The 20,595-nt window shown below is 51.3% G+C and overlaps 1 protein-coding gene across 1 annotated transcript; it reads right to left on the bottom strand.

The window, feature by feature from the left end:
* Positions 1 to 227: 227 nt before the first annotated feature.
* LOC144677570 (perlucin-like protein) lies at positions 228 to 9,762 on the bottom strand (the record flags this gene model as incomplete). Its single annotated transcript, XM_078537627.1, has 6 exons — positions 9,637 to 9,762; positions 8,422 to 8,541; positions 4,652 to 4,771; positions 2,264 to 2,406; positions 1,370 to 1,476; positions 228 to 343 (listed from the first exon to the last, which is right to left on the bottom strand). Coding segments are annotated over exons 1-6 (673 nt in total), but the record flags the coding sequence as incomplete, so codon positions are not given.
* Positions 9,763 to 20,595: the final 10,833 nt, after the last annotated feature.

Raw genomic sequence — 20,595 nt, forward strand, 5'->3', positions numbered from 1 at the left:
TCCTACCACTGGTGGCGCTGCAGAAGGGTTCAACTGGGAGAAAAGGGGAACAGATGAAGTTTCACCTTTCGGACGTGGCCTCGGGCAGTCGGGGATTGTGGGGAAGGGAGGAGGAGCTGGGGATCTTTGGACAATCCTGACACTCTCGTTCTGTGTCCCAGTCTCTCTTCAGGAACAATATTTCTCAATATCAGCTGCCTCGACGCTGGGCAGTGCCCTTTTCTCACAGATGAAACGGAACTGATCGGAACAACTGTAATCATTCCATCCTCTGGTTTTGATACTGGCGCAGTTTTCATTACCATTCCAATTATTCGGTTCACCCTGACCCCATCGAGTAAAACTGGGAATTGGGGAAATAAAAAATACCGATTAAAAACCCGACACATTCCTGCACAGCATCAACAAGATTCCTACAGCTCAGTACAAATCCCAAACTAATCCCACTGTCCCGCTCTCTCCCCATAGCCCTGTACAAATCCCCAGCTAATCCCACTTCCCCGCTCTCTCCCCATAGCCCTGCATCAATCCCAAACTAATCCCACTGTCCCGCTCTCTCCCCATAGCCCTGTATCAATCCCCAAACTAATCCCACTGTCCCGCTCTCTCCCCATAGCCCTGTATCAAACTCAAACTAATCCCACTGACAGATTCTGTCCCCTTCGCCCTGTTCAAATCCCCAAACTAATCCCACTGTCCTACTCTCTCCCCATATCCCTGTATCAATCGCAAACTAATCCCACTGTCTGGCTGTCTCCCCATAGCCCTGTATCAATCCCAAACTAACCCCTGTCCTGCTCTCTCTCCATAGCCCTGTATCAATCCCAAACTAATCCCACTGTCCCGCTCTCTCCCCATAGCCCTGTATTAATCCCAAACTAATCCCACTGCCCCGCTCTCTCCCCATATCCCTGTATCAATCCACAAACTAATCCCACTGTCCCACTCTCTGCCCATAGCCCTGTATCCATCCCAAACTAATTCCACTGTCCCACTCTCTCCCCATGGCCCTGTATCAATCCCCAAACTAATCCCACTGCCCCGCACTCTCCCCATAGCCCTGTATCAATCCCAAACTAATCCCACTGTCCCGCTCTCTCCCCATAGCCCTGTATCAATCCCAAACTAATCCCACTGTCCCGCTCTCTCCCCATAGCCCTGTATCAATCCCAAACTAATCCCACTGTCCCGCTCTCTCCCCATAGCCCTGTATCAATCCCAAACTAATCCCACTGTCCCGCTCTCTCCCCATAGCCCTGTATCAATCCCAAACTAATCCCACTGTCCCGCTCTCTCCCCATCGCCCTGTATCAATCCCAAACTAATCCCCTTGTCCTGCTCTCTCTCTCCATGCGATGCTGGGACCCACCTCACTGGGGTCCCATCCACCCATTTCCAGTTTCCTTCACTCTCTCGATCTGTTAGTCCGATCCAGTAATCCCCAGGATTATTCTCGATAGATTTCTTTATGAAATTCTGCAGCAGATACAATGATGGAATGTGATCAGTTAGTATGACTGCCTTAACTCACACAAACACGCACACACAACTGATACCCAAAATACACCAAACTCTTCCTCAGGAAATTCTCCCTCATTCCCTCTGATTAAATATCGGGAAGACTGAAGCTGTTTTTTTCCATCTCTGTTCCAAACTCCATTCCCAAGTTACCGACTCCATCCTGGGAACTCTCTGAGTCTGAACCAGACTGTTCACAACCCTGGGGTTGTGTTTAACCTGGAGATGGGATTCCCACCTCATATCCACATCATCACCAAGACGGCCTCTTCCCAACTCCGTAACATCGCCCAGAACCACCCCGGGCTCAGCTCATCGACTGCTGGAACCCTCTTTCATGTAGTGTAGAGGGAGCATTACTCTGTATCTAACCTTGTGCTGTACCTGTCCTGGGATTGTTTGATGGGAACAGTGTAGAGGGAGCTTTACTCTGTATCTAACCCCGTGCTGTACCTGTCCTGGGAGTGTTTGATGGGGACAGTGTAGAGGGAGCTTTACTCTGTATCTAACCCCCATGCTGTATCCGTCCTGGGAGTGTTTGATGAGGACAGTCTAGAGGGAGCTTTACTCTATATCTAACTCCGTGCTGTACCTGTCCTGGGAGTGTTTGATGGGGACAGTGTAGAGGGAGCTTTACTCTGTATCTAACCCCATGCTGTACCTGTCCTGGGAGTGTTTTATGGGGACAGTGTAGAGGGATATTTTCTCTCTATCTCATTCTGACAGATGCGTCTGTCATTCTCACCTGTTCCTGTTCTGTATTTATGATGATGAAGTGTGAATTTTGGGATTCACATTGTTGTTTTGCCGAGTCCCAGTTTACTCTCTCCGTTGAGAATCTATAGCAATGATGATTATGAACTTTCCAGCCGTTCGGACAGGGAGACTCTGCAAAATTATAAAGACTTAATTCAGAGAAATACAATGAATCATTAGGAACTGGAGGAGGCCATTCAGCCCCTCTCGAGCCTGTTACACAGGAACAGGAGGATCCCATTCGGCCCCTCTCGAGCCTGTTACACAGGAACAGGAGGATCCCATTCGGCCCCTCTCGAGCCTGTTACACAGGAACAGGAGGAGACCATTCAGCCCCTCTCGAGCCTGTTACACAGGAACAGGAGGAGGCCATTCAGCCCCTCTCGAGCCTGTTACACAGGAACAGGAGGAGGCCATTCAGCCCCTCTCGGGTATTTTACACCATTCTATTGGATCTGCTCTGTATCTTAACTCCCTCGGTTCCGTGACCCTCCATCCCCAACAACAATCCCTCAATCTCAGTTTTGACGTTTCCCTTTGACCTCCGGCCCCCACAGTTTATTTCGGGGGTGGGGGGAGAGTTCCTGAATTCTGCTCCCCTTTGTGTGAAGAGGTGTTTCCTGATGTCCCCCCTGAACATCCTGGCTCGAATTTTAACCTTCTTCCCGCTTGTTCTCGACTCCCCCTCCCCGGCTCCCCCACAACCCACCGGATCAGAGGAAATAGTTTCTGTCCATCGACCCAATCGAATCTCTTTATTGCTTTAAACGCCTCGGGTCCGGTCGCTGTGGTTTTGTTTGTCGGCCTCAGGTTTCGAGTTTGGCTCACCCGCCTGCACCTTATCCAATCTCCTCAATCTGTCGGACAGACCCCCAGACAGGGGGTGGGAGTGGGGAGACAGGGGGTAGGGGTGGGGAGACAGGGGGTGGGGGTGGGGAGACAGGGGGTGGGGGTGGGGAGACAGGGTATGGGGGTGGGGAGACAGGGGGTGGGGGTGAGGAGACGGGGTGGGGGTGAGGAGACAGGGGGTGGGGGTGAGGAGACGGGGTGGGGGTGAGGAGACAGGGGGTGGGGGGGGAGACAGGGGGTGGGAGTGGAGAGACAGGGGGTGGGGGTGGGGAGACAAGGGGTGGGGGTGGGGAGACAGGGGGTGGGGGTGGGGAGACAGGGGGTGGGGGGGGAGACAGGGGGTGGGGGTGGGGAGACAGGGGGTGGGGGTGGGGAGACAGGGGGTAGGGGTGGGAAGACAGGGGGTGGGGGTGGGGATGGGGAGACGGGGTGGGGGGGGAGACAGGGGGTGGGGGTGAGGAGACAGGGGGTGGGGGTGAGGAGACGGGGTGGGGGTGAGGAGACAGGGGGTGGGGGGGGAGACAGGGGGTGGGAGTGGAGAGACAGGGGGTGGGGGTGGGGAGACAAGGGGTGGGGGTGGGGAGACAGGGGGGAGGGGGTGGGGAGACAGGGGGTGGGGGTGAGGAGACACGGGGTTGGGGGGGAGACAGGGGGTGGGGGTGGGGAGACAGGGGGTAGGGGTGGGAAGACAGGGGGTGGGGGTGGGGATGGGGAGACAGGGGGTGGGGGGGGAGACAGGGGGTGGGGGTGGAGAGACAGGGGGTGGGGGTGGGGTGATGGGGTGGGGGTGGGGAGACAGGGCGTGGGGGTGGGGTGGGGAGGCTGGGGAGGGTGGGGGTGGGGAGACAGGACGTGGGGTGGGGGTGGGGAGACGGGGCAGGGTGGGCAGACAGGGGGCGGGGGTGGGGAGACAGGGAGACAGGGAGACAGGGGGCGGGGTGACGGGGCGGGGGCGGGAGACAGGGGGCGAGGGCGGAGAGACAGGGGATGGGGGCGGGGAGACAGGGGCGGGTAGACAGGGGGTGGGGGTGAGGGAGGGGAGACAGGGGGTGAGGGAGGGGAGACAGGGGGTGGGGGTGGGGGTGGGTAGACAGGGGGTTGGAGTGGGTAGACGGGGTGGGGGAGGGGAGACAATGTGTGGGGTGGGTAGACAGGGTGGGGGTGGGGGTGGGGAGACAGGGGGTGGGGGTGGGGAGATAGGGGGTGGGGTGGGGGGACAGCGGGTGGGGAGGCAGGTGGGGGGAGACAGGGGGTCGGGGAGACGGGGTGTGGGGCTGGGGAGATGGGGTGTGGGGCCGGGGAGACGGGGTGTGGGGGCGGGGAGACGGGGTGTGGGGGCGGGGAGACGGGGTGTGGGGGCGGGGAGACGGGGTGTGGGGGCAGGGAGACGGGGTGTGGGGGCGGGGAGACAGGGGGTGGGGGTGGGGGTGGGGTTGGGGAGACAGGGGGTGGGGGCGATCCCAATGGGACAGAGTGTGGGATGGTGGGAGAGTGGGGAAGGGGGTGGGGGCCGACAGCACCAACTCACCCGAGTAGTTCCGGAGGACGGCGCAGAAGGATCTTCGGTCCTGGAGCGTCTGTTCAAGGGTCTCGGACATATTCCGGATCTTTCCATTCAGCCCCGTCATGTTCTTGTCCATCTGTAGGACTGAGAGAATCACAGGGTCATAGAACTTACAGGGTCAAAGAACCACAGGGTCTGAAGTGCACAGAAGGAGGCCATTTGGCCCATCGTGTCCGCACCGGCTCTCCGAATGAGCGTTCGGACCCAGTGCCATTGCCCTGCCTTTTCCCCCCTGTACCCCTGCACATTGTATCTGTTCAAATAACCATCCAATGCCCCCTTGAATGCCTCAATTCAACCTGCCTCTCCCACATGACCAGGCAGCACATCCCAGAGCCGAACCGCTCGGCCTGCGAAAACGTTTTCTCTCACATCGCGTTTGATTCCTTCGCAAATCGCTTAAAAATCTGTGTCCTCTGGGCCCAGTGTGAACAGCTTCTCCCCGTCTCCTCTCTCCATCCCCCTCTTGACTCTGAACGTCTCCATCAAATCCCCTCTCAGCCTCCTTCTCTCCGAGGAGAATAATCCCAACCTCTCCCGTCTCTGCTCGGAACTGAAGCTTCTCATCCCCAGAAAATCCGTCTAAACCTCCTCTGCGTTTTCTCTCCAATGTGTTCAAATCCTTCCGATAATGTGGCTCTGAGTGGAAACACGCTGTGATGGGTGTGGGTTATATCAGAGTGTTACAGTGAGGGGTGTGGGGTATATCAGAGTGTTACAGTGAGGGGTGTGGGATATATCAGAGTGTTACAGTGAGGGGTGTGGGATATATCAGAGTGTTACAGTGAGGGGTGTGGGGTATATCAGAGTGTTACAGTGAGGGGTGTGGGATATATCAGAGTGTTACAGTGAGGGGTGTGGGGTATATCAGAGTGTTACAGTGAGGGGTGTGGGATATATCAGAGTGTTACAGTGAGGGGTGTGGGATATATCAGCGTGTTACAGTGAGGGGTGTGGGATCTAACAAAGTGTTACAGTGAGGGGTGTGGGATATATCAGAGTGTTACAGTGAGGGGTGTGGGGTATGTCAGAGTGTTACAGTGAGGGGTGTGGAGTATGTCAGAGTGTTACAGTGAGGGGTGTGGGATATATCAGAGTGTTACAGTGAGCGGTGTGGGGTATATCAGAGTGCTACAGTGGGGGGTGTGGGGTATATCAGAGTGCTACAGTGAGGTGTGTGGGTTATATCAGAGTGCTACAGTGAGGGGTGTGGGGTATATCAGAGTGTTACAGTGAGGGGTGTGGGGTATATCAGAGTGTTACAGTGAGGGGTGTGGGATCTATCAGAGTGTTACAGTGAGGGGTGTGGGATATATCAGAGTGTTACAGTGAGGGGTGTGGGATATATCAGAGTGTTACAGTGAGGGGTGTGGGGTATATCAGAGTGTTACAGTGAGGGGTGTGGGATATATCAGAGTGTTACAGTGAGGGGTGTGGGGTATATCAGAGTGTTACAGTGAGGGGTGTGGGATATATCAGAGTGTTACAGTGAGGGGTGTGGGATCTATCAGAGTGTTACAGTGAGGGGTGTGGGATATATCAGAGTGTTACAGTGAGGGGTGTGGGATATATCAGAGTGTTACAGTGAGGGGTGTGGGGTATATCAGAGTGTTACAGTGAGGGGTGTGGGATATATCAGAGTGTTACAGTGAGGGGTGTGGGGTATATCAGAGTGTTACAGTGAGGGGTGTGGGATATATCAGAGTGTTACAGTGAGGGGTGTGGGGTATATCAGAGTGTTACAGTGAGGGGTGTGGGATATATCAGAGTGTTACAGTGAGGGGTGTGGGGTATATCAGAGTGTTACAGTGAGGGGTGTGGGGTATATCAGAGTGTTACAGTGAGGGGTGTGGGGTATATCAGAGTGTTACAGTGAGGGGTGTGGGGTATATCAGAGTGTTACAGTGAGGGGTGTGGGGTATATCAGAGTGTTACAGTGAGGGGTGTGGGATCTATCAGAGTGTTACAGTGAGGGGTGTGGGGTATGTCAGAGTGTTACAGTGAGGGGTGTGGGGTATGTCAGAGTGTTACAGTGTGGGGTGTGGGATATATCAGAGTGTTACAGTGAGGGATGTGAGATACATCAGAGTGTTCGAGTGAGAGGTGTGTGATATATTTCAATATTAGGGAGAATCATGTGGGACATATCAGAGTGTTACAGTGAGGGGTGTGGGATATATCAGAGTGTTACAGTGAGGGGTGTGGGATATATCAGAGTGTTACAGTGAGGGGTGTGGGATATATCAGAGTGTTACAGTGAGGCGTGTGGGATATATCAGAGTGTTACAGTGAGGGGTGTGGGATATATCAGTGTTTTACAGTGAGGGGTGTGGGACATATCAGTGTGTTACAGTGAGGGGTGTGGGATATATCCGAGTGTTACAGTGAAGCATGTGCAATATATGAGAGTATAACAGTGTGGATTGTGTGATATCAGTGTGTTAAAGTGAAGAATGTGTAATATTTCATAATGTTTCAGTGATGTGTGTAGGAACTATCAGACTGTTACAGTGAGGGGTGTGTGGTATATCAGGGAGTTACAGTGAGGGGTGTGGGATATATCAGAATGTTACAGTGAGGGGTGTGGGAACTATCAGAGTGTTACAGTGAGGGGTGTGTGATATATCAGAGTGTTACAGTGAGGGGTGTGGGATATATCAGAGTGTTACAGTGTGGGTTGTGGGAAATATCAGAGTGTTACAGTGTGGGTTGTGGGAAATATCAGAGTGTTACAGTGAGGGGAGTGGAATATAGCAGAGTGTTACAGTGAGGGGCGTGGGTTATATCAGAGTGTTAAAGTGAGGGGTGTAGGATATATCAGAGTGTTACAGTGAGGGATGTGAGATATATCAATGTGTTGCAGTGAGGGGAGTGGGAACTATCAGAGTGTTACAGTGAGGGGTGTGGGGTATATCAGAGTGTTACAGTGAGGGGTGTGGGATATATCATACTGTTACAGTGAGGGGTGTGGGATATATCAGGGTGTTACAGTGAGGGGTGTGGGATATATCAGAGTGTTCCAGTGAGGGGTGTGTGATATTTCAGCGTGTTACAGGGAGGGATGTGGGATATATCAGACTGTTAGAGTGAGGGGTGTGGGGTATGCCTGAGTGTTACAGTGAGGGGTGTGGGATATATCAGTTTGTTTCTGTGAGAGGTGTGGGATTTATCAACATTTTACACTGAGGGGCGTGGTGTAAATCAGTGTTTTACAGTGAGGGGTGTGAGATATATCAGAGTGTTACAGTGAGGGGTGTGGAGTATATTGGAATGTTACAGTGAAGGGTGTGGGATATATCAGAGTGTTACAGTGAGGGCTGCCTAATATATCAGGGTGTTATAGGGAGGTGTGTGGGATATATCAGATTGTTACGGTGAAGGGTGTGGGATATATCAGATTGTTACGGTGAAGGGTGTGGTATATATCAGATTGTTACGGTGAGGGGTGTGGGGAATATCAGTGTTCTAGTGAGTGGTGTGGAATATATCAGTGTTAGTGTGAGAGGGTTTGAATGTATGAATAAACTACGCTACTGATTTAAATCTAGAGAGATGTTGCTGCTTCTCCCTTTAAAGTCTGACCTCACAAACTGAGGGCTTTGGTAAACACACCACAGCCTATTTCCAACATGAAAACACCCCTGCTTACGGACAGAGGGTGAGAAAATAAAGGAGTTCAGTATTGCCTCCGTTCACTCTCTGTAACAGGTTCAGTGTCAGATTCAGTTTCCTACCTTGGACTCTCAGCCCTATCGCAATAACCAAACTGATGATTAGGACAATGAGGCAGGCGATGCCAAGATGTGTTGAAGTTATTGATCTTCTTCCTCCAACTGGTTCCTGCCCAGTTTTACCTGGAATAGAGAAGTAAAGATTGACCCATGTTGAGCAACCCGTGTTACTGCACGGAACAGACAATGGTGACGTATCTACCCCCCTTATCAAGAGAAACAACAACCACGTTACTCGTTTATATCCCTCGTTTCACATCCCAGTGCACGGTACAGGAGCGTTATCAAAGAGAATCGAACACCGAGTCACACAGGGAGATATTAGGGACAGGAAACCAAAAGCTCAGACACAGAGATCGGTACAAGGAGCGTCTTAAAGGAGGAGAGAGAAACAGAGAAATTGAGGCAGAGAGAGAGAGAGAGAGATAGATAGGCGGAGAGGTTCAGCGAGAGCTTTTTGCAGTTTAGGGTCCAGGCAGCTGAAGGCTTCGGGGAATTACCATAGGTACAGAGTAAAGCCCCTCTACAGTCCCTGTCAAACGCTCCCAAGACAGGGACAGCACGGGGTTAGAAAGAGAGTAAAGCTCCATCTACACTGTCCCCATCAAACACTCCCAGGACAGGTACAGCTCAGGTTTAGATACAGAGTAAATATTCCTCTACACCGTCCCCATCAAACACTCTCAGGACAGGTAGAGCACAGGGTTAGATACAGAGTAAAGCTCCCTCTACACTGTCCCCATCAAACACTCAGGACAGGAACAGCATGGGGTTAGATACAGAGTAAAGCCCCCTCTACATCGTCCCCATCAAACACTCCCAGTACAGGTACAGCACGGGGTTAGGTACAGAGTGAAGCTCCCTCTACCCTGTCCCCATCAAACACTCCCAGGACAGGTACAGCACGGGGTTAGATACAGAGTAAAGCACCCTCTACACTGTATTTATCAAACTCACTATCTCACTTTCTGTCTCTCTGCCTCTCTTTCTCTGTTTCTGTTTTTCCCTCTCTCTCAATGCATATTTGTCTCTCTCACTCTCCCTGTCTTTCTTTCTCTCTCTCACTCTTCTCATTCTCTCTCTCGTTCTTGCTCTATTTCTCTCTCTGTTTCTCCATCTCCACCTCTCTGTCTCTCTCCCTATCTCGCTGTCCCTCTCCTTGCATCTCTCTCTCTCTCCCTCTCTCTCTCTCTCCCTCTATTGAACAGTTTAACCTACGTTCACTGGGGGCTGTCGTGTTGTTTTTGATGTTTCTCGTATTCATGTAGTCGCTGTCCTGCTCCATGGTTTGTGTCTGAGGGGTCTCTCTCCTCCGTTCCTGTCCTGTCTGCTTCTCTCTCTCTCAGATGTGTCTCAGTCTTTCCTCAGACTCGATGTTAGGGTGAAAAGTTCCTCAAAACTGTTTCTGCCTCTTGGTTCCATTTCACAATGACACTTCCCCTGAGATGAGAATGAGAGGCTGGTTGTACTGACTCCAGGGGCAGCAGTCCCTCTCTCTCAATCTCCCTTTAGCTCCCTCCCCTTCCTTTACTTTCTCTCTGTCGCTCTCTCTCTACCTCTCTCACCATCTCTCTCTCTGTCTCCCTCTCTCTCAATCTCTCTCTCCATCTCTCTCTCTGTCTCCCTATCTCTCAATCTCTCTCACCATCTCTCTCTCTGTCTCCCTCTCTCTCAATCTCTCTCACCATCTCTCTCTGTCTCCCTCTCTCTCAATCTCTCTCTGTCTCCCTCTCTCTCAATCTCTCTCACCATCTCTCTCTCTGTTTCCCTCTCTCTCAATTTCTCTCACCATCTGTCTCTCTGTCTGCTTCTCTCTCAATCTCTCTCACCATCTCTCTCTCTGTCCCTCTCTCTCAATCTCTCTCACCATCTCTCTCTCTGTCCCTCTCTCTCAATCTCTCTCACCATCTCTCTCTCTGTCCCTCTCTCTCAATCTCTCTCACCATCTCTCTCTCTGTCCCTCTCTCTCAATCGCTCTCACCTTCTCTCTCTCTGTCTCCCTCTCTTTCTCAATCTCTCAACACTTCTCGATCTCCCTTTCTCTCCCTCCCTCTCTCTCCGTCTCTGTCTCTGTTTCTCTTTCACTCTCACTCTACCTCTCTCTCTTTAGCACTCCCTCTGTCTCTCCCGTTCTCTGAATCTCTCTCTCTATTTTCCTCTCTCTCTGTCTATCTCTCTCCCTCTTTCTTTGTCTGTCTCTTTCCCTCTTTCTCTCTCTGCATGTCCCTTTCTCTCCCTGCCTCCCTCTCTTTGGCTCTCTCTCTCCGACAGGCATGCGATTAGACGCCACATCAAAGGTTACTCCGGAAGATAAGAGCACATGGTGTAGGGGGTAACATATTAACATGGATAGAGGATTGGTCAGCTAACAGGGAGCAGCGAGTAGGGGTAAATGGGTTTTTTTTGGGTTGGCAAGATGTGACGAGCGGAGAGCCTCAGGGGTCAGTGCTGGGACATCAACGATTCACCATTTATATGAGTGACTTGGATGAGGGCAGCGAATGTGTGGTCGCTAAATCTGCCGATGACACCAGGATAGGTGGGAAAGTAAGTCTTCAACAGGAGGTAGAGAGTCTGCAAAGGGATATGGACAGGTCAAGCGGGTGGGCAAAAATTTGGCGGATGGAGTGTAACGTGGGAAAACATGAACCTGCCCAGGAGGCAGGAGGAACAGAAACGCAGTATTCTATTTAAACGGAGAGAGATTTCAGAACTCTGCGGTACGGAGGGATCTGGGTGTCCTGGTGCATGGATCACAAGAAGTTAGTCCGCAGATGCAGCAAGTGATTAGGAAGGCAAATGGAGCGTTGGTGTTTATTGTGAGGGGGATGGAATGTAAAAGTAGGGAGGTTTCACTGCTGCTGTACAGGGCCTTGGCGAATCCGCAGCTGGAGTACTGCGTAGAGTTGCGGTCTCCTTATTTGTAAATAGATATAACTGCTTTAGAGACAGTTCAGAGGAGGTTCACTGGGCTGAATCCTGGGATGATGGGGTTTGTCTTATGAGGAGAGGTTGAGCAGGTTGGGCCCGTACCCATTGGAGTTTAGAAGAATGAGAGGCCATCTTATTGAAACATATAAGATTCTGACAGGGGCTCGAGAGGGTGGATGCTGGGAAGGTGTTTCCCCCTCGTGGGGGAATCTAGAATGAGGAGTGGGGGGCACAGTTTCAGAATAAGGCGTCTCCCATTGAAGACGGAGATGAGGAGGAATTTCTTCTCTCGGAGGGTGGTCAGTCTGTGGAATTCTCTCCCCCAGAGAGCGGTGGAGGCCGGGTCAGTGAATATATTCGAGGCTGAGTTAGACGGGTTTCTGATTGACAAGGGAGTCGAGGGTTATGGGGAGGGGGTGGAGTGAGTCAAGATCAGCCATGATCTTACTGAATGGCAGAGCAGGCTCGAGGGGCTGAATGGCCTCCTCCTGCTCCTAAGTCATATGTCCCTATATTCCTCTCTCTCTTTGTCTCTGCCTCTCTCTCCTTTTGTCTCTGTCTCTGTCCTTCTCTCAACCTCTCTCTCTCTCTCTATTGAACAGTTCAACCTACGTTCACTGGGTGCTGTCGTGTTGTTTTTGATGTGTCTCATGTTCATGTAGTCGCTGTCCTGCTGCATGTTTTGTGTCTGAGGGGTCTCTCTCCTCCGTTCCTGACCTGTCTGCTTCTCTATCTCTCTCAGATGTGTCTCAGTCTTTCCTCAGACTCGATGTCAGGGCGAAAACTTCCTCAAAACTGTTTCTGCCTCTTTGTTCCATTTCACAATGACACTTCCCCTGAGATCAGAATGAGAGGCTGGTTGTACTGACACCAGGGGCAGCAGTCCCTCTCTCTCAATCTCTCTCACCATCTCTCTCTCTGTCTCCCTCTCTCTCAATCTCTCTCACCATCTCTCTCTCTGTCTCCCTTTCTCTCAATCTCTCTCACCATCTCTCTCTCTGTCTCCCTCTCTCTCAATCTCTCTCACCATTTCTCTCTCTGTCCCTCTCTCTCTCTCTCTCAATCTCTCTCAACAAGTCTTTCTCACTGTGCCTCTCTCTCTCTCAATCTCTCACTATATATCTCTGTCTCTCTCTCTCTCTCACGATATCTCTCATCAAGTCTCTCTCAATGTGTCTCTCTCTCTCAATCTCTCTTTATCTCTCTCACTCTCAATGTCTCTCAACATCTCTCACTCTCTCTATCAGTCTCAATCTCTCTCTCCAGCTCTCTCTCTCTCTCTGTCTCAAGCTCTCTCACCATCTCTCTCTATCTCTCTCACTCTCAATCTCTCTCACCATCTCTCTCTCTGTCTGACTCTCTCTCTCTTTTTCATTCCTTTCCTCTCTCTTTGTCTCTCTGTTTCTTTATAATTTTCATACTCTTTCTGTCCATTTCTCTCTCTCGCCCAAACTCTCAGTCCCTCCATCAGTCCGCCAACCCCTCATTCTCTCTCTCCTTCTCTCTCCCTCTCCCTCTATCTCGCTGTCCTTCTCTTCACTTTTCTCTCTCTCTCCCTCTCGTGTAAATGTTAACCTACGTTCACTGGGCGCTGTCCTGTCGGTTTTGATGTGTCTCATATTCATGTAGTTGCTATCACAGAATCACACAGTGCAGAAGAGGTCTTTCGGCCCATCGAGTATGCACTCTGCAACATCTCTCTCGCTGTCTCTCTCACTCTCAGTCCCTCTCACCATCTCTCTCTCTGACCCTTTCAGCCTCAATGTCTGTCACGATCTCTCTCTCTGTCTCTCTCTCTCAACCACTCTCACCATCTCTCTCTCTGTGTCTCTCTTTCTCTCAATCTCTCTCACCATCTCTCTCTCTCTGTCTCTCTCAATCTCAATCTCTCTCACCATCTCTCTGTCTCTCTCAATCTCAATCTTTCACCATTACTGACTCTGTGTCTCAACCTCAATCTATCTGACCATCTCTCTCTCAGTATCTCTCACTCTCAATCTCCCTCATCATCTCGCTGTCCCTCAGTCTCAATCTCTCTCACCATCTCTCTTTCTCTCGCACTCTCAATATCTATCTCCATTTCTCTATCTCTCCCTTTCTCAATCTCACTCACCCTCTCTCTCTCCCTGTCTCTCTCTCTGTCTGACTGTCTGTCTCTCTTTTTCATTCCTTTTCTCTCTCTCTTTGTCTTTCGGTATCTTTATAATTGTCATACTCCTTCTGTCTTTCTGTCTCTCTCCCTCTCTCTCTCTTGCCCTCACTCTCTGTCCCCAACCCCTCAGTCTCTCTCTCTCTCTCTCTCTCTCCCTCTATTGATTAGTTTAACCTATGTTCACTGGGCTCTGTTGTGTTGTTTTTGATGTGTCTCATATTCATGTAGTCGCTGTCCTGCTCCATGGTTTGTGTCTGAGGGGTCTCTCTCCTCCTTTCCTGTCCTGTCTGCTTCTCTCTCTCTCTCAGATGTGTCTCAGTCTTTCCTCAGACTCTATGTCATTGCGAAAACTTCCTCAAAACTGTTTCTGCCTCTTCATTCTATTTCACAATGTCACTTCCCCTGAGATCAGTATGAGGCGCTGGTTGTACTGACACCAGGGGCAGCAGTCCCTCTCTCTCAATCTTTCTCTCCATCTCTCTCTCTGTCTCCCTCTCTCTCAATCTCTCTTATCATCTGTCTCTCTCTCTCCCCCTCTCTCTCAATCTCTCACCATCTCTCCCTCTGTCCCTTTCTCTCAACATATCTCTGTCTCTCTCTCTCTCAATATCTCTCACCAAGTCTATCTCACTGTCCCTCTCTCTCTCTGTTTCTCTCTTTCTCTCGCACCATCTCTCTCTCTGTCTCTCTCACTCTCAAACTCTCTTACCCTATCTCTCTCTGTCTCTCTCAGTCTCAATGTCTGTCAAAATCTCTCTGTATCTCTCTTTCTCAATCACTCTCACCATCTCTCTCTCTGTTTCTTTCTTTCCCTCACACCAACTCTCTCGCTCTCAAACCCTCTTACCCTATCTCTCTCTATCTCTCTCAGTCTCAATGTCTCTCTCTATCTCTCTCTCACTATCTCTCTATCTGTCCCTCTCAGTCTCAATCTCTCTCACCATCTCTCTCTCTTTCTCTCGCACTCTCAACATGTCTCTCCATTTCTCTGCATCTCCCTTTTTCAATCTGACTCACCATCTCTCTCTCTCCCTGTATCTCTCTCTCTCTGTCTGATTCTCTCTCTCTTTTTCATTCCTTATCTCTCTCTCTCTCTCTCTCTTTGTCCCTTGTTGTCTTTATAATTGTCATAATCCTCCTGTTTCTCTCCCTCTCTCTCTCTCACCCCCCTCTCTGTCCCAACATCTGACCCCCAACCCCTCAATCTCTCTCTCTCTCCCTCTCTCTCTCTCTCACTCTCTCTCCCTCTCTTTCTCTCTCTCTCACCCTCTCTCTCTCCCTCTATTTAACAGTTTAACCTAAGTTCGCTGGGTGCTGTTGTGTTGTTTTTGATGTGTCTCATATTCATGTAGTCGCTGTCCTGCTCCATGGTTTGTGTCCGTGGGGTCTCTCTCCTCTGTTCCTGTCCTGTCTGCTTCTCTCCCTCTCTCAGATGTGTCTCAGTCTTTCCTCAGACTCAATGTCAGGGCGAAAACGTCTTCAAAACTGTTTCTGCTTCTTCATTCCATTTCACAATGACACTTCCCCTGAGATCAGAATGAGAGGCTGGTTGTACTGACTCCAAGGGCAGCAGTCCCTCTCTCTCAATCTCTCTCAGCATCTCTCTCTCTGTCTCCCTCTCTCTCAATCTCTCTCAGCATCTCTCTCTCTGTCTCCCTCTCTCTCAATCTCCCTCACCATCTCTCTCTCTGTCTTCCTCTCTCTCAATCTCTCTCTCTGTCTCTCTCACTCAATCTCTCTCACTATCTGTCTCCCTCTCTCTCAATCTCTCTCACCATCTCTCTCTCTCTCCCTCTCTCAATCTCTCTCACCATCTCTCTCTCTGTCTCCCTCTCTCACTCAATCTCTCTCACCATCTCTCTCTCTGTCTCCCTGTCTCTCAATCTCTCTCACCATCTCTCTCTCTGTCTCCCTGTCTCTCAATCTCTCTCACCATCTCTCTCTCTGTCTCAATCACTCTCACCACTTCTCAATCTCCCTTTCTCTCCCTCCCTCTTTCACTCTCTCTCTGTCACTCTCTCTCTGTCACTCTCTCTCTGTCTCTCCCGTTCTCGGAGTCTATCTCATTCTATCTGCCTCTCTCCCGTTCTCAGAGTCTATCTCATTCTATCTGCCTCTCTCTCTCTCTCTATCCCCTTGTCTCTGTCTGTCTCCTTCCCTCTTTCTCTCTCTGTCTGTCTCTTTCTCTCTCTGCCTCGCTCTCTTTGTATCTCTCTGTCTCTCTCTCTCTCTCTCTCTCTCCGACAGGCATGTGATTAGCCACCACATCAAAGGTTACTCCGGAAGATAAAAGCACATGGTGTAGGGGGTAACATATTAGCATGGATAGAGGATTGGTCAGCTAACAGGGAGCAGCGAGTAGGGGTAAATGGGTTTTTTTGGGTTGGCAAGATGTGACGAGCGGAGAGCCTCAGGGGTCAGTGCTGGGACCTCAACGATTCACCATTTATATGAGTGACTTGGATGAGGGCAGCGAATGTGTGGTCGCTAAATCTGCCGATGACACCAGGATAGGTGGGAAAGTCAGTCGTCAACAGGAGGTAGAGGGTCTGCAAAAGGATATGGACAGGTCAAGCGGGTTGGCAAAAATTTGGCAGATGGAGTGTAACGTGGGAAAACATGAACCTGCCCAGGAGGCAGGAGGAACAGAAACGCAGTATTCTATTTAAACGGAGAGAGATTTCAGAACTCTGCTGTACGGAGGGATCTGGGTGTCCTGGTGCATGGATCACAAGAAGTTAGTCCGCAGATGCAGCAAGTGATTAGGGAGGCAAATGGAGCATTGGTGTTTATTGTGAGGGGGATGGAATGTAAAAGTAGGGAAGTTTCACTGCTGCTGTGCAGGGCCTTGGCGAGTCCGCAGCTGGAGTACTGCGTAGAGATGTGGTCTCCTTATTTGTAAATAGATATAACTGCTTTAGAGACAGTTTGGAGGAGGTTCACTGGGCTGATTCCTGGGACGATGGGGTTTGTCTTATCAGGAGAGGTTGAGCAGGTTGGGCCTGTACCCATTGGAGTTTAGAAGAATGAGAGGACATCTTATTGAAACATATAAGATCCTGATGGGAGGCTCGACAGGGTGGATGCTGGGAGGATGTTTCCCCCTCGTGGGGGAATCTAGAACGAGGGTTGGGGGGCACACTTTCAGAATAAGGCGTCTCCCATTGAAGATGGAGATGAGGAGGAATTTCTTCTCTCGGAGGGTGGCCAGTCTGTGGAATTCTCTCCCCCAGAGAGCGGTGGAGGCCGGGTCAGTGAATATATTCGAGGCTGAGTTAGACGGGTTTCTGATTGACAAGGGAGTCGAGGGTTATGGGGAGGGGGTGGGGCGGACAAGATCAGCCATGATCTTACTGAATGGCAGAGCAGGATCGAGGGGCCGAATGGCCTACTCCTGCTCCTAAGTCATATGTTTCTATGTTCCGCTCTCTCCCTATCTCTGCCTCTCCCTCCTTCTGTATCTGTCTCTCTCCCTCTCTCTTTCTCTCTCTCTCTCTTTCTCTCCCTCTATTGAACAGTTTAACCTACGTTCACTGGGCTCTGTCGTGTTGTTTTTGATGTGTCTCATATTCATGTAGACGGTGTCCTGCTCCATGTTTTGTGTCTGAGGGGTCTCTCTCCTCCGTTCCTGTCCTGTCTGCTTCTCTCTCTCTCTCAGATGTGTCTCAGTCTTTCCTCAGACTCGATGTCAGGGCGAAAACTTCCTCAAAACTGTTTCTGCCTCTTCATTCTATTTCACAATGACACTTCCCCTGAGATCAGAATGAGAGGCTGGTTGTACTGACACCAGGGGCAGCAGTCCCTCTCTCTCAATCTTTCTCTCCATCTCTCTCTCTGTCTCCCTCTCTCTCAATCTCTCTCATAATCTCTCTCTCTCTCCCCCTCTCTCTCAATCTCTCACCATCTCTCCCTCTGTCCCTTTCTCTCAACGTATCTCTGTCTCTCTCTCTCAATATCTCTCACCAAGTCTATCTCACTGTCCCTCTCTCTCTCTCTTTCTCTCTTTCTCTCGCACCATCTCTCTCTCTCGCTCTCAAACTCTCTTACCCTATCTCTCTCTGTCTCTCTCAGTCTCAATGTCTGTCAAAATCTCTCTGTATCTCTCTCTCAATCACTCTCACCATCTCTCTCTCTGTTTCTTTCTTTCTCTCACACCAACTCTCTCGCTCTCAAACTCTCTTACCCTATCTCTCTCTATCTCTCTCAGTCTCAATGTCTCTCACTATCTCTCTCTCACTATCTCTCTATCTGTCCCTCTCAGTCTCAATCTCTCTCACCATCTCTCTCTCTTTCTCTCGCACTCTCAATATGTCTCTCCATTTCTCTGCATCTCCCTTTTTCAATCAGACTCACCATCTCTCTCTCTCCCTGTATCTCTCTCTCTCTCTCTGTCTGACTCTCTCGCTCTCTTTTTCATTCCTTATCTCTCTCTCTCTTTGTCCCTCGTTGTCTTTATATTTGTCATACTCCTCCTGTTTCTCTCCCTCTCTCTCTCTCTCACCCTCACTCTCTGTCCCGACATCTGACCCCCAACCCCTCAATCTCTTTCTCTCTCCCTCCCTCTCTCTCTCACTCTCTCTCCCTCTCTCTCTCTTTTTCTCTCTCTCTCACCCTCTCTCTCTCTCTCCCTCTATTTAACAGTTTAACCTAAGTTCGCTGGGTGCTGTTGTGTTGTTTTTGATGTGTCTCATCTTCATTTAGTCGCTGTCCTGCTCCATAGTTTGTGTCTGAGGGGTTTCTCTCCTTCGTTCCTGTCCTGTCTGCTTCTCTCTCTCTCTCTCAGATGTGCCTCAGTCTTTCCTCAGACTCGATGTCAGGGCGAAAACGTCTTCAAAACTGTTTCTGCTTCTTCGTTCCATTTCACAAAGACACTTCCCCTGAGATCAGAATGAGAGGCTGGTTGTACTGACTCCAGGGGCAGCAGTCCCTCTCTCTCAATCTCTCTCACCATCTCTCTCTCTGTCTCCCTCTCTCTCAATCTCTCTCACCATCTCTCTCTCTGTCTTCCTCTCTCTCAATCTCTCTCTCTGTCTCTCTCACTCAATCTCTCTCACCATCTCTCTCTCTGGGTGGTCAGTCTGTGGAATTCTCTCCCCCAGAGAGCGGTGGAGGCCGGGTCAGTGAATATATTCGAGGCTGAGTTAGACGGGTTTCTGATTGACAAGGGAGTCGAGGGTTCTGGCGGGTGGGGAGTTGGGGGGGACAAGATCAGCCATGATCTTACTGAATATCAGAGCAGGCTCGAGGGGCCGAATGGCCTACTCCTGCTCCGAAGTCATATGTTTCTTTGTTCTGCTCTCTCCATGTCTCTCTCTCTCGGGCCAGCGAGTCGTATGTGGGGGGGCAGCGCCGGGTCAGCCAGGGCGTCGAAGGCCCCCAGGTGGGCGCCGGGGTCCCGCCAGGCATGCGGGTGGAAGGGCGGCCGGCAGCGAGGGTGGTGGGGCGGATCCGGTATCGGTGTTGGGGGTGGTGGGCCGGACCCCCCCAGGAGGCGCCGGCGCAGGGTGGCCAGCGCCAGGGCGGCGCTCAGCGCCCCCAGATCGAGGACCAGCTCCAGGATCTCCGCCCACCGACAGCACCGAGGACACGAACCACAAGCTCCACTGGCTGCCCAGGTTCGACAGCACCAGCACCACCTGGGGAGGCAACCAGAAGAGAGGGAGGGGGAGGGGGATGTGCCCTCCGTTACTCGGGACTCCTTCCCCTCCCACGCCCGACCTCCCCTCCCCCGCATCGCAGCGAGCCCCCTCCCCCTCTCTCCCCATCCACCTCCGACGCGAGGTGAGAGCTGGAAGGAGGGGTGGTGGGGGTGCCATTCAGCCCCTCTGGGGCAGGGGGGTGCTACGAAGCCAGCCTGGGCTGACCCACGCCGTCGGTCGCCCTCCGTTCCCTCGCCCGTCTCCGGACGCCTGCGCTCTTCCCATGAGCTGAAGCTCAGCCGCAGTTTTGCGAAGGAACCTCCTCAGCCTGAGGAGGAGGAGGGGCCCCGGGGTTGGGTTCATTTCCCCCATCCCCGGCTGGCACTGAGGCCAAGTGTTTACCTTCTCACCTGCCCCCCGCCACGCGCCGTTGCCTGCCCCCAACCCAGCCCCCCCTACTCTGGCAAGCCCACGAGCCCAGTGGAGACAAGACGGGGCAATCTTTCAAATATTGAGAAAGGGGTTTACGGGGAGAGCAGGGTTCTCGCTTATGGTCTTGTAGTTCAGCTCACGGAAGAAGAGGTTCAGTTTGGCGACTTCTTTCCTGGCAGCGTGGGAGAACGGAGAGACGGGGGTTAACACATGTGCGGGGGGCGGAGAGGGGCAGAGTATGAGACAGTGAGACAGAGGCAGAAAGACAGAAAACACAGATGGAGAGAGACAGAATGAGACACAGAAAGAGGGAGATAGAAAGAAAGAGGGACAGAGAGAGAAAGACAAAGAAAGAGAGAGAGACAGAGACAAAAAAAGGGACGGAAAGAGAGGGAGACAGACTGACAGATGGAGAGATAGAAAGCGAGAGAGAGGGAAAGAGACAGAGAGAGATAGAATGAGAGAGAGAGAGACAGAGAGAAATAGAAAGAGAGTGACAGAGAGAGAGAGAAACATAGACAAAGAGAGAGAGAGAGACAGAAAGAGAGAGAGACAGAGAAAGAGAGACAGAGAAAGAGAGATAGACAGACAGAGAGAGAGAGATAGACAGAGAGAGACAGAAACAGAGACAGAAAAAGAGAGCGAGAGAGACAGAGATAGACAGAGAGAGACAGAAACAGAGAGACAGAAAAAGAGAGAGAGCGAGAGAGAGAGAGACAGATACAGAGAGACAGATAATGAGAGACGGAGAGACAGACAGAGAGACAGACAGAGACAGAGGGATATAGCATGAGAGAGTGACAGAGAGATAGAATGAAAGAGAGAGACAGGGAGATAGAAAGTGAGATACAGAGAGAGATAGGAAGAGCGTGACAAAGAGAGAGAAACAGAGACAGAGAGAGAGAGGGAAAGTGAGACAGAGACAGCGAGGGAGTGAGACAGAGAGAGAGAAGAGATAGAGAGACAGAGCGAGGGAGAGAGAGAGATCAAGACAGAGAGATCAAGACAGAGAGACAGACAGAG

This window comes from Cetorhinus maximus, unplaced genomic scaffold, assembly GCF_964194155.1.
Source record: "Cetorhinus maximus unplaced genomic scaffold, sCetMax3.hap1.1 HAP1_SCAFFOLD_2692, whole genome shotgun sequence".
Classification (NCBI taxonomy): domain Eukaryota; kingdom Metazoa; phylum Chordata; class Chondrichthyes; order Lamniformes; family Cetorhinidae; genus Cetorhinus; species Cetorhinus maximus.